Genomic DNA, 14254 nt, shown 5'->3' with positions numbered 1-14254 from the left:
CATCTGGGTTGACATGGCTTTTTCTTGGCTTTGGTGTTCTTTTAAATGTTATTAAATGCAGTATTTGACCCTGCCATGTCGTTCTCCATCCAGTGACACCCCCTAGCAATGCCCAATGAGCATACCAGTAATTTTAGGGCTAGAATGCATTCCTGGGCCTTGGGGCAGCCCGAGCAAGTCTGCAGATCCTTGTGCATGCGTGTCACAAGAAAGGGTTGCCCAAATGGAGTACACTGCCATGTTTGTCCGCAGGTAGGTAACAACAAATGCCACCTGCTTTCCCATAACCCTAGCAAAACACAGAACTTTGTAGACTTTGCCTGTTTGCCCTTGGACATTAGGTATGTAGTACAAACATTAGAGTGCCTCAAACTATTGCAAAATTGCCAGGCCAAACACTAGGTAGGTTAATTATTTACAGAGACTGGATTGGTTGTCCAAACCTGCACAAACAGATAGGCTTTTCCCTTGGGAGGCATCTTTAGCCTCTTCGCCTGTGAACTCTTGTATGCTTTTGTTCCAGTGTCATTTCTTTCTTTGCATTCAGTAGATAATCATCATGGGAATTAAAATTTCAGTGTTTGTGCTATTTAGTATAGAATGCAGTTAAAACAACTTATTTCTCTACCAATAAATGCTTAATTCAATGGTAATTCCCATTTTGCAGTTGCCATTATTAACATTTAGAGGGGAGGTTTCCTAAGATGTGGTCATGGCACAGACATGGAATTCCTGGTGGCAGAAGCCAAGTTAGAGACCTGGTTCCTCCTCTTACTCTGGTCACTGGTCTTCTCCACATATGTGACAGTGACACTTGTCTCTCAGGGGGTTGTGGAGGAGTGTATGTCATATAAAGCCATGGTCATCATGCTTCTTGGACCCTGAAATGTTGTACGCTTGTTAGTCATCATCTTGTTCTCTGTTAACTGGCCATAGGTTTCACCTCTGGCCTTTGGGTGAGTACATCCTCACAAACAGCTTTTATGGAGGGACAAATGGTTCCAGATGTATCCCAGCTGCATCCTGCAGCACACTTCTGTGGAAACCCCCAAGGAGCCAAACCTTGTTGCATAACCTCAGGACCCCACATCGATCAGGCCCCACGCCCACTGGAAACACACCATCTGAGAATGCACACTCAGCCTCTGGCAGGCATCCACTCTGTACCTACGCACAAAGTGTTACCACCTGCCTCCATCCAACAGGTGCTTATTGGGCACCAAAGTATACCTAATCCTGTGCTGGGGATGCTCACATGGTTGAGGTGTAACCCCTGCCCTTGGGTGCTCACGGACTATTAAAGGAATCAAACTCAAGCCACAGAAAATTTCAGTACAGTGAAGGGCATGCCATGTAAAATGTAGACAGGACCCTGACCCAGGCAGGTGGATGTGCTATCATTTAAATATAATACCTCACCCCTGAGGCTTAAAGGATGAGTAGGAATTAGCCAAGGGAAGGGCAGAGTGCTAGGTGGGGTAAGTGTGTCTGTCTCCTGAGATGCTTGTTTTTATTGTTATTTTAAAAAATCAGTTCATAATACTGTATTGTGTACTTGAAATTTGGTAAGATAGCAGATTTTAAGTGTCCTCACCCCCTCATCCCAGACACACACAAATGGTAACTGTGGGTGGTGATAGATGTGTTAAGTAATTTGATCGTAGTAGTCGTTACGCAATGTATACATATAGGAAACCATCACATTGCACACCTTGGATATATACAGTTTTTGTTTGTCAATTAAATATTTCAAAATAAAAAAAATATTAAGCTCACAAAGACTTACCAAATCTGGATCTCAAGAGCAAGAAATTAAATGTTGGTCAAAGGAAAAAAAGGGTCTTTCAGTAATGTTAGAGGGTAATAAAGGGGTCAATTTATCAAGAGGACATAGTCCTAAACATTTATGTACCTAAAACAGATCATCAAAATACATAAAGTAAAAATTGATAGAACTGCAAGAAATTCTTCTATCTATAATTGTAGTTGGAGTTTCCAACATCCCTTTCAAAAAGCAATAGAATCACTAGACAGAAAATCAGTGACGGATTACAACACTTAAGAACACTGTCAACCAACTTGACTTAATTGACATTTATAAAACATACCATCCAACAGCAACAGAATACGCATTCTATTCAAGGACACATGAGCATGACCAGTACAGCAAGTCTCAAGAAATTCAAAAGGATTCAAATCATACAAAGCATATTCCTTAGCTACAATATAATTAAATTAGAAGTCCATAACAGAAAGATCTCTGAGAAATCCTCAACTAAAGAATATACTTCTTAATAACTTTTGGTTCAAAGAAGAAATCAAAAGAAAAATTAGAAAGTAATATGAGCCAAATGAAACTACATATGAGATCAACATTTGTGGAGTTCAGCTAAAGCAGTACTTGGAGGAAAATGTATAATACAAAGCACCTATATTAGAAAAGAAGAAAGGTCTCTCTCAAATCACCTTAAGAAGCCAGAAAAGAGGAAATTAAACCAAAAGTAATCAGAAATTAAATAGAGACCAGTTTCTATAAATGTTTAAGGAATAAAATAACAAGGAAGTATTATAATCAATTTTATCTCAATAAAATTGACAACTTACAGGGAAGGATACAGATCCTTTGGGTCTCGCTTTTCACCTTTGTTAGGAAGAACCAGAGGAGCATTAATTCTCAGACTAATTTTGTCCACTCCTGAGGCAAAACCCTTTTCAGTACTTTACCTGATGCCTGGTGAATTATAAGGTTTTTTATTCTTGCCAGTGGAGGCAGGAACGATTTTCAGAATTGCATGAACTTTGGGGGTTGTTCCCTACAGTCCTTTCCCTAACCTGTGCTAATCCCTAGATGGTTCTTTCTCTAGCCTATGCTAATCAGTACTCAGCTAGAGACTTGAAGAGACCGGAACACTCTGTCCTCTCTGGTATTTTCCCTTTGAACTCAAGCTGCCTTGGGCTTCCAAGCCCCCTAGCCTTGTCAAATCTGGGAAACCCCCAGGCTTCACATGCACTGCCTCTATGTGTGGCCTGGAAACTCTCCCAGCAGTATGCTGGGCCATTGCAGGCCTCATCACTTATTCCTATCACTCAAGGATCACTGTCTTTCATTGCCTCCTGTCCAGTATTTGGAAAGCTGCTGTTTTATATATTTTGTGTGGTCTGCTTGTTGCTTGTAGGAGGGCAAATTGAATCCCTGTTACTCCATCTTTTCCAGAAGTGGAACTTCATGTGGCCATTTAAGTGTCTTTGACCCCAAAACTGGTCATTATCCCCATGTAACAGGTGAGGGCCAAAGTAAATGACCAAAGGTCAGAACCGAAATCTGCCAAACCCTAAATGGGCACTCTCATGGATGCCATGCAGAGCATGTCTCAGAAGCCTTCTCCTGCCAAGTTAAGTACCACCCAGAGTGGAATGGCGTTCTGGTGAGAGCTGTCTCTAGGCAGAATCCTATGAACACAGCCAAGAATTAGAAGTCCTCAGCTCTGAGGCCTGTGCTTCTCCCTCCACAGCACTCAAGATTTCATATGCATGTGTGGGTGGAGGGTTTCTCTGAAAGGTTAGATCTGGGTTAGAAGGACCCAGCATAACTTCAACATAGAGCAAAATCTCCAGAGACCCCAGAAGTTGCTTTCCGCCCACAGTGTGGACTGTTTGTGGAGAGCCGTGTGGTAGGAGTGTGGAAAATAGCACCTCAATTCCTCCCTGGTTCGAAAAGATGGAGAAACATTGGTAACTCCAGACTTTCTGATGAGGAAATGGAGCCTTCTGCTTTAAAGCACTAGAGGCCGTCTGAAACAGCAGACCCACCGGACATCCCCTAGGACATCTCTCCATCGTGGAGTGGGGCTGCTTTGCATTTTTTTCTGTATGTGTGTGCAATGAAAAATCCAGATTTTCGGCCAGGCGTGGTGGCTCACGCCTGTAATCCCAGCACTTTGGGAGGCCGAGGTGGGTGGATCATGAGGTCAGGAGATCAAGACCATCCTGGCTACCACAGTGAAACCCTGTCTCTACTAAAAAATACAAAAAATTAGATTGGCATGGTGGCGAGCGCCTGTGGTCCCAGCTACTTGGGAGGCTGAGGCAGGAGAATGGTGTGAACCCGGGAGGCGGAGCTTGCGGTGAGCCCAGATCATCCTACTGCACTCCAGCCTGGATGATAGAGCTAGACTCTGTCTCAAAAAAGAAAAAAAGAAAAAGAAAAATCCAGATTTTCTACAACAAAGACACACATGTTTAGCACAGTTAGTGTCCACGTGGAGTGACCGGGGCCACTGTTGCCTGGCTAGTGGTTGTGGAAACAAGGGAGCTTGTGCTGGCAACACGTGCTCAGGGTCAGGCTCTCAGCCCTCCCCAGGACCGTTCAGCTTCAGAGTGCTTTCCTGTAGGATGGCCTCCCTCACATTCTGAGTGGGTAAATCCACAGTGGCTTCCCCAGCTCTGAGGCCTGTGCTTCTCCCTAGACTCTCCTGCATCTTGCAAGTAGAGCAAAAGCTCCAAAGACCCCAAAAGTTGCTTTCTGCCCACAGTGTGGGCAGAAATGCGCACGGGCTGCTGCTGCTAGTCAAGGGAGGAGAGGAGAGGAGACTTGAGGAGAACGGAAGACAGAATGCCATGAAGGCCCTGGGCAGGTGTTGTCTGCTCCTCAGAAAGGAGTAATTTATTCTAATTAAGGGGCTGAAGAGGACTTCCTGGAGGAGGTAGTATTGGACCAGGCATTTCACTATGGCAAGAAATGCTGACTTTTCTGAAAAGGGTAATTTTGGTAATTCTCTGATTTCAATGTCTGACATTTTACCCTGGAAACTTCAGTCACCGAAACTGAACTTGATCAGTTTCCAGTAGCTCCTACCCCCACATTTTATATTGGCGTAAGTGGAAATTCAAAGCTAGGAAAGAGGACTCTCATGGGGCCTTCACTTCGTTAGACAGACAGGGTGTCTTCTGCTTGGGGAGGCTGGATGCTGTCTTGCCAGCCTTGGTTTCCCTCCGTGTACAGTGACGGTGGACCTCGTGGATCACTGAGAGCAGATCTCCCAGGGGCAGGACCAGCTGTGTGCCCACTGCAGCCTCATAGCTTCACTGTTAGCACGAGCTCTTTTTACCTTTTTTTTTTTTTGAGATGGAATTTTGCTCTTGTTGCCCAGGCTGGAGTGCAGTGGCGCGATCTTGGCTCACCGCAGCCTCTCCCTTCCGGGTTCAAGTGATGCTCCTGCCTCAGCCTCCCGAGTAGCTGGGGTTACAGGCATGTGCCACCACGCCCAGCTAATTTTGTATTTTTAGTAGAGATGGGGTTTCTCCATGTTGGTCAGGCTGGTCTTGAACTCCTGACCTTAGATGATCTGCCTGCCTCAGCCTCCCAAAGTGCTGGGATTACAGGCGTAAGCCGCTGCGCCCAGCCCTCTTTACCTTTTAAAATGGCATCCCCATCTTGCTTCCTGTCTGAAACACTGGACACAGCCCTGCCTTCAACTACTATGTTGACTCATCCTAAGAAATGAAGAACTACCAAGCATTTCAGCACAGCAAAACTTTCAGCTCAGAAGCTCCTTAGGAGTAAAAACTTCATTGTCAGAAACAGAGCCAGCCTCTGCATTCACCACCGCCGGTCCCAGCATTTCTGTGGGGGGTGGATGTTAGATAGTCCTGGTTTATTCGAGCTGATTTGCCCTCCAGCTCGTGAACTCCGATTCCCCCAGCTATGACATCACCACAACCTCATTCACACCACAGGGCCATGGATGGGACAAACACATCATGAGGGCTGTGGTCTGCCTTTTTATTTCTTGGAAAGAGAAATGCAACAAGATGCTAAGTATTTTCTAGAAAACCACACATGCATGTGTGCATGCACACACAAACACACATAGTCTCTTACACACACACACACATACACACCACTTATGGACTTCCTAGGGCAGTGTGGAACATGTGCATGTGCATGCCTGCATCCACACATTGTAACTGCAGCATTTGAAGGCTTATTCTCTCATTTTCTAATAAAGGTCAGGGATAACATTTTTAATTCATTGAATTGTTCAAATTTAAAATTAAGATTTCTCTTTAATGTAGTAGAATAATGTAAATTACATTTCTCCATATGAAGCCTTAACTGAAATGCATTTTTGATCTAAAAAGGACTTTTCATCTGTTCTGTACTAAAAGGGAAGTGGAACTGATTGGAGCAGCAGGCAGCAGGGGCCTGCATGAGAGGCCTGGGTTTAGGGGATGGCCACCTGTTGCGTTGGCAGGACTTGATGGGTCTGAAGTGCTGAGTTGGGTGCCGGGTGAACAAGGATGCTGAGCTGGGGGCCTCCGGTGTTCAGATTAAGAACACCTGCACCACACTCAGCCTGCCCCATGCTGTAAACAGTGCTTGTAAAGTCTTGTGCTTTGGCTGGAAAAATAATTAGTGAGAAGCAGGCATGTGTTCATGTTATGTGGTCCCTGAAGCGGCCGCACAAAGCTAGAGTCCCCAGTGGGGAGCTGTGACCTCTCCCCATGCCTCACCCTCCTATCAAGCTGGTGATTTTCATGCATGACCGTGGTCCTTTAGTTTGAGAAGAACACAGAGTAGGAGCTGGCACCAGAGTGACCCCTGGTAGGCTCAGGTTCCGTGCTCACTGCAGCCACTGAATTGATAGAAAAAAACTGGACAAAATAAAACTGAACTGTCATTCTATGTTTAAAATACAGTCTTTTGAGCCTACAGCCAGCTGAGTACCAGCTCATGGTGTGAGGCCTGGGAAGTTTGCTGGGAGCCCTGCATTTAGCTAAAGCCCTGCCTCCAGCCAGTGCCCTGCCTGGGAGAAGCCTTAGCCGGCTTGCTGGGCTCAGCCTGGACATCCAGGCAGAGAGGGACCTTCAAACCAGTCAACAGTAAGAGGAGTGACCAAAGGAACTGAAAGTAGGATGTACGGTGAGGGCATTTCAGTCCTCCCATCCTGGTACAGCTGGCCTCTGGAGCACACTGAGGACAGAACCAGGGCCTCTGGACAAAAGATCCAGGGAGGGAGATTTTCATTCAATGTATGTTGTCCAGCGGCTTGAGGGTTTGAGGTTGGATGAAGCTGACATGTATAGTAGTGAGTCCCCCATCTCTGTGAGGTGTTCAAGGAAATGCAGATAACTGCTCAAGGAGATTAGGTAGACTGGATTCATTAATTACTTTAGAGGTAAGATTACCTCTAAAAATGTTTCTTGGAATACTGATATTTGAGGGAAATATCAAAGCAGCCTCCTGAGCAGCCAGGGTGAGAGCTGCGGACAAGGTGGAGAACATGTGGTGGTTGTGCACCTCTGCTGGGGGATGGGAGGGTGGGAGGTTGGTAGTTGGTAGGGGCACATCAGGGACCTAACTACATAGGAGGGAAGGAGAGTGGAAAGTGAGAAATACTCCAGAGTTCAGCCCTGTAGAGTTGCTGCCTACTCCTGGCACTCTGAGGTCGGGCTAGGTTGCGCGGCAGTTGCAGGCCTCCTGAGGGTGCCAGTAGTGTTCATCAGAGAGGACGAGTCCTCTTCTCACTACATGTCTGATGCAGTTCAGCAAGAGGATCATGTCATCGTTGTCCTCCAAGATCCAGGCCAGTGGACACTGGAGCTTCCTCAGTCCTGCAGCACAGAAGGGGGGCTGTGAAGTCAAGGCTGGCCACTGAGGGTCCAGCCGGAAGCCCCCCTTGGTCTCTCTGGTTATCAAGGGCTGGGACTGCACAATCCTCTTTGTCCCTGAAAGTCAGTGGTGAGCATTAGGGACTTCTACCCCAGAGCCCTGCAGGGAGGAGAGAAGCCACTGCCATCTATTCCGGGGAGACTCACTGGGTCAGGGCATGTGGCTCTGCCCCTCTGGTGTTTCTGCCCTCTTGACAACAGTTATGGGGCTACTCTGGACACGTGCACCCTGCCCAGCCTGCCCAGCCAGGGCCACCCTGAATCTCAGGATTCATCCGTCCTTGGAGCAGCGACACCACGCAGAGACGTGCATCACTTCTTGCTTGCTCTGATCTTTCTGTGTCCCGTCGGTGGCGTGGGTCACAGAGTGCCTCTTGCTTAAGGGAAAACCAAGTGCCAAAGAAGCTGAACATGAAGCAAGTCAGCCCCAAAATTAGAGACTAAGTTCCTCTAACTTGGGGGCTGAAGACTATTGTCTTAGCTGCTGCTGTGCTTGGAGAAGTTCCTTTCCCTCTGCACTTTACCAAAAGGTGTTTGTGGACCCTGGGGTGCCTGCAAAGTGGGGTGTGTGCACCTCAGGAAACTGGATGGTTCAGCGAGGTTTGGGGAGAGGGCATCACAAAGTCTATTTATAGTGATTGTATCTGAGAATTAAGAAATGTTTTTTCCTGATGTTGAAGAATGAACTGGCGCTGCTGACCTGACACTGGCCAGATGCCCTCTGTCACTTGCAGGAGGGAGGCGGGGACATCACTTCCAAGACAGAATGAGGACAGGACTACCCTCCCTTGGCTGTTCCCTTGTAGTGAACATGTTGTTGATTCCAGGTTCTGGGGTTACTGGTCTTGTTAGTTAGAAGACTCTGTCAGGGTGACTGTGGGAGTCAGTCATAGCACATGTCAGCACATGGGGAATTGCCAAGTTATGCTGTTTGTTATTTTGTTCTCTTTTCCAAATGACAAGCACTCCAGGCTGTGACCTCTCTGAGGCATCATATAACTATCACTAGATGCATCCTGGTCAGTGATTTCTGAAACAGAAGGACAATTGAGAAGGGAAATACCTTTTGAAAGAAACTGTGCCGTAAAGAGAACATTCTGAACATGGAGGTTGTATGGACACGTGATTTTGTTGACAAGAATAATGTGTGGTGCCCACTACTCTTTCTTAAAAATAGAGTTTACTGGTGGGAAAATCTTATAGACTGAGAACTTCAGTGAATTTTCATCACATTTGTAAAAATATGTAACAATACAACTTCTGCTTGGTTTGTGAAAATAAGTGACACAGGGAAAGACGGACATTTCTCAGTCAAATTTCAACAAAGACCTTTGCATTTGTGGATGGATTAAGAGATATATGATGATTTCGGAAGGACAGCAGCTCTGATAGCCCATTAGTCCAAATGTAGAAATAAGCAGAATGTAGACGCAAATTTTTAAATCACAATGCCATAAACCTAGATTGTGGTTTTTAATCAAAGCATATTCAATTACATTGTTTTCACTAAAATACTATTAACAATAGTATTTTGGAGAGAGCAGTAATTTTTGTGCCACTAATAAATAAAACAAAGCTATTATTTTAGGAAATATTGTTTACTTTCTGTTTATGTCACCCTTTACAAACCTTTCTTTTGTGTATATTGGAGCCTGATGTGTTAACACATAATTAATAATGTGGGTCCTATAGAGAGGTGTTTGTTCAGAATGTCATTATTGATGAGAACTTGAGTTGAAAGCAGCCCCGGAGACCATCTGAGGCTGGAAATTGAAGGTTTCTGACCTTTGAGCATGACCCAGAGTAAGTCAGCACCGTGCCCAGGCAGCCGCTGTGTGGGCAGAGCGTGGCTCCAGCCCATCTGGGCAGCCAGACCCCAGCTCTGGTCTGACTGGGAAGATTATAGTCCCTGGGTTTCTTTTGTCCTCATCTGCTTCTGGTCTACATCCCTTAAGGGACAGGAAGAAACACCTGGTGCCGTCTGTCTCCATGGGTCGCACTGATTCGCTGGCATTGTCTTCCCAGAACACACTTGCACCAGGCCTGCCCTGCATGCCCTGCCTGGCTTCACGCACACCCCCATCCTCGTATCTGGCCCTCAAGGCTCAGGGCCTCGTCACCTCTATCCTTGGAAATCTCCACTTCTCTGTTTTAACTGGTGGAATCACTGCGTGCAGTCTAGCTAGCGGCATGTTCATGGCCAGCTCAACTCTGATAATATCAGTACTGCCAGAAAGCAGCTGTGCTCTTTAGGCTTACTAAGGGGTGTGCTGTCCCCTCAGCCCTTGTTAAGTACAACACTACAAGTGTTCCCTCTAAAAGTAGGTGTGTTACACCCATTTTACAATAAGGAAACCACGGCACAGTGAGGCTGCATCTGCTGGCCGGGTCACCAGCCACCTAGGGGGACATGAACCAGGGGAGCTGGCTTCCAAACCATGGCTTGTGGTGGCCAGGCCATGGGCCACTCCACAAGGGCAATCATTGCACAGTTTTTACTACATTCAAGAGTTTGATGCCTCCATAAATGCTGACACATACTTAGAGTATTCCCCAAGCTTCACTCCTTTTAGGAGTTGGGTTTTGTGTGAGGAAACACAGGGACCCCGGTGGCTTCTGCCTCCTAGGGCTGTGCTGGTTCCTGTCAAGAGCACTCCTTGAGCCCTCACAGTGGTCGGTGAATGGGGCCTTTTCTGTCAGCTTAATCAGTCTCTGCAGGGTCCTACAGCTAGCAGTAAGCAGGCTGGGACTCACCTGCTCCTGCCGTCTGCTCTGCTGTGTCCCCATGGTGGGACCCTTTGGATCTTTACTCTTTGCCCCAGGGGGCTGGAAGTCGGCACTCAGATGAGCTCATTGGCCCTGGATCTGCCCCTGCCCTAGGTCCCTGCAGGGTTCTACTTGTCTTAGTGCCCAGAGGGATGTGGCTCTAGTGAAGACCAGAGAGATTCCAGAGGAAACAGGAGCCTTAGGAAGGTGTCTGCCCCGCCTGGGCGTGAGGCATTCTAGGACGGGTGCCCTGCGGGGCACATTAGGAGCTGCCTAGGGGCTGGTGGAGCCTGTGGATGGGCACATGCCTGAGAAAGAGTTGCTGTAGCATCTGGTCCCTAAGAGGTAGCGGAGGGCAGGGCAGACCCTGGAAATTAGGTGAAGCCATAGTTTGTCCTTTGGACATTCTAGCAGATGAGATGGTGACTTAGGCAGACATCTGCAGATCTTCCCTACCCAGTAACATGGATCTAGTCTTGCATCTAGTGGGGAGGAGGGACAGGAGCGTGGATGTAGACCATCAGCACACCTGGAGTCCAGTTTGGATGATTAGAAGGAAGTGTGCAGTGGGGACAAGTGAGGGCAGCGTGAGTGGACGGGACTAATGGAGGCTCATGATACCCCAGGCAGAGGAGGAGCGAGAGGACATGGAGAAGGTGAAGCTGGACAACAGGCGCATCCTCTTCAACCTCCTGCCGGCCCACGTCGCCCAGCACTTCCTCATGTCCAACCCTCGGAACATGGTAAGCACCCAGCCTGCGCCTGGCCAGCACTAGCCCAGCACTGCTCTGGCCACCCCGCTCGGCGCTCACCTGACTGACCCTTCCTGACCCATCCTTTGAACTTCCAGGACCTCTACTACCAGTCCTACTCCCAGGTGGGCGTCATGTTCGCCTCCATCCCCAACTTCAACGACTTCTACATCGAGCTGGACGGCAACAACATGGGGGTGGAGTGTCTGCGGCTTCTCAATGAGATCATCGCCGACTTTGACGAGGTGAGGCTGTGCGTCGCCATCCTGACCCCGCCTGGTTGTGATGGTGCATCCTGCTGCATGGGCAGAGCGTGTTCACAATATGTCACATTCTTCGTAGCTGGAATGAGAGAAAGCAAATCCCGGGAAGCACAGGCATTCTGTCTCCTTTGGGATCCAGACCAACCGTGACAGGAGAGGGGGTCTTGACTCTAGGATGGGGGACCAGGGCGACTGAGTGGGGCTGGGTGTTTGTCCTCCATGTTGTAAATGTCAGGGCTGGGACATCTACAGTGGCCAGGGCTGGGCAGCCTTATCCACAAATGGGCAGGCAGGTGGGTGCCTCCAGGCCCTTGTCTACTGATGGACAGGCAGGCGGGCACCCTTGTCTACAGATGGGCAGGCAGGTGGGCACCTCCAGGCCCTTGTCTACAGATGGGCAGGCAGGTGCGCACCCTTGTCTACAGATGGGCAGACAGGTGGGTGCCTCCAGGACCCCCCTGACAGCCAGCCAGGCACTGTGGCAGCTCCACCACCCCTTGTCATTGGACCTGATTCTCCTGGTGGCTGCGAGTTCACCTGTTGGGGACAGGAATGTGTCCTGTACTGTCCTTCCTCACCTCTTCTTGCCAGTATAGTCCTAGAACTTGTCTGCCCAAAGCAAAGAAGACACGTTGCTTTCCTGAATGTGTCCATCGGCTCTGCTGTTGCTCCTGGGGGCTGACGGCTGCAGTGACTTTTCTCAAATGTTATGTCATGTTTAACAGTTTTATGTTTTAAACAAAGCTCATGGAAAAAGACTTTTACAAGGACATAGAGAAGATCAAGACCATCGGGAGCACCTACATGGCCGCTGTGGGGCTAGCACCCACCTCGGGGACCAAAGTGAGTACAGCCTGGGACTGGGTCCCAGTTCTGCCCTAAACTGCTCTGGGACCCTGGGTAGCTTCCACACTGGGGTTTGTTTGCCCTCTGCGTTGGATTATGGGAGCAGCTTGAGTGCTGTTTTTGTCTGTGGCTGGCTCTCTCCAGACACAATCTCCTAGGGAAAGTCAGCACAGAAGGCTGCTCACCGGAGCTTCCTCCAGCCCCAGCCCTGCCCTGCTAGACACCTCCCCCGAGAACCCTCACCCTGCCCCTGCTCCATTACCCACCGCACTGGCCCACCTCCCCAGCAGCCCAGTCCTCCCCCACCAGCCCCCACCTTCCTCCCTACTTGCCCCTCTCTTCTCCTCCCATCAGCTTTGCACTCTCCTTTTCCGCAGTAGAACTATGAATAAATACAAATAATTATTCTGAATAGGTCTAGATTTATTAAAGAAGTTGAATCAATAATTAATAATCTTCTGAAACAGAAAGCACCAGATCGAGATGCATACACTGGTGAATTCTACCAAACATTTAAGGAAGAAATTACACCAGTTCTCTACAATCTCTTCCAGAAGACAGAAGCAGAAGGAACACTTTCTAACTCCTTCTGTAGGCCAGCATTACCTGAATACCAGACCCAGACAAAGACGTTATAGAAAAAGAAAATTACAGACCAATATTTCTCATTAATATAGATGTATAAACCCCCAACAAATATTAGCACATTGAATTCAATAATGAATTAAAAGAATTATATACTAAAACCACATTGGATTTTTTCCAGATATACAAGGCTGTTTTAGTATTCCAAAATGAATTCATGAAATTCATCAAATCAACAGGATAAAGAAGAAAAATTATATAATTATATCAATTGATGCAGAAAAATTATTTAAGTCTAACACCCATTCCTGGTTTTTTAAAAAAACTCTCAGTGAACTGGCAATAGAAGACAACTTCCTCAGTTTGATTTAAAAAATTTTGCAAAATACCCATAGCTTAACATACCTAACGGAGGGAAACTAAATGCTCTCTAAGATGAGAAGCATGGCGAGAAATCCTCTCTCACCATTTCTATTCAACATCTTACTGGAAGGAAGTAAGACAAGAAAGAAAATAGAAGGCATACAGACTGAGAAGGAATCTGCTTGCAGATGACATGACTATACGTAGAAAATCCAAAAGAATTAACAACAGCAATAACAGAAAAAAAGCCCCTGGAACTAAGAAGCAATTATAGTAAGGTTCCAGGATATAAAGTGAATATATAAAAGCTCATCATTTCTCTGTATGCCAGCAATGAACAATTGGAATTTGCAATTACAAACAAAATGCCATTTATATTAGTAGCCAAAAAATGAAATACTAGGTATAACTCTTAACATAAACTATGTACAAGATCTATATGAGCAAAACTATAAAATTCTGATGGAAGAAATGAAAGATCTAAGTAATTGGGGAGTCAGTGTTCCTGCATCAGAAGAGTCAGTATTGTTAAGATGGCATTTCTTCCCAGTTTCATTTGTAGATTTAACACAAGTCCAATCAGAACTCCACCACGATATTCTGTGTTGTTGACAAAATGATCCTAAGTTTATATGGAAAGTAAAAAGACGCAGAATAGTCAACACAATATTGAAGCGGAAGGACAAAGCTGAAGGACTGACACTACCCAACTTCAAGACTTATAAAGCTGTAGTAATCAAGACAGTGTGGTATTGGCAAAAGAATAGGCAAATAGATCAGTGCAACAGACTAGGGAGCCCAGAAATAGACCCATAGACATATAGTCAACTGGTTTTTGACAAAGGAGCAATGGCAATACCATGGAGAAAAGATAGTCTCTTCAACAAACAGTGCTGAAACAACTGGACATCACATGCAAAAAAAAAAAAGAATATAGATGCAGACTTTACATCCCTCACAAAAATTAACTCAAATTGATAATAAGTCTAAATGTAAAATGCAAAACTA

At 46.6% G+C, this 14254-nt stretch overlaps 1 protein-coding gene across 1 annotated transcript in view; it reads left to right on the top strand.

Moving 5' to 3' along the window:
• ADCY1 (adenylate cyclase 1) overlaps window positions 1-14254 on the top strand; it is a 144956-nt gene that overhangs the window by 117402 nt on the left and 13300 nt on the right. Inside the window, exons 15-17 of the mRNA XM_024250323.3 lie at window positions 11064-11180; window positions 11288-11434; window positions 12197-12295. Coding sequence (XP_024106091.1) covers window positions 11064-11180; window positions 11288-11434; window positions 12197-12295 — 363 coding nt within the window. The remainder of the gene's footprint in view (window positions 1-11063; window positions 11181-11287; window positions 11435-12196; window positions 12296-14254) is intronic.

The sequence above is a fragment of the Pongo abelii genome, chromosome 6 (assembly GCF_028885655.2).
Source record: "Pongo abelii isolate AG06213 chromosome 6, NHGRI_mPonAbe1-v2.0_pri, whole genome shotgun sequence".
Taxonomy (NCBI): domain Eukaryota; kingdom Metazoa; phylum Chordata; class Mammalia; order Primates; family Hominidae; genus Pongo; species Pongo abelii.
Note: the sequence above shows the minus strand (reverse complement) of the source record. Positions and strands in the feature narration are given on the sequence as shown.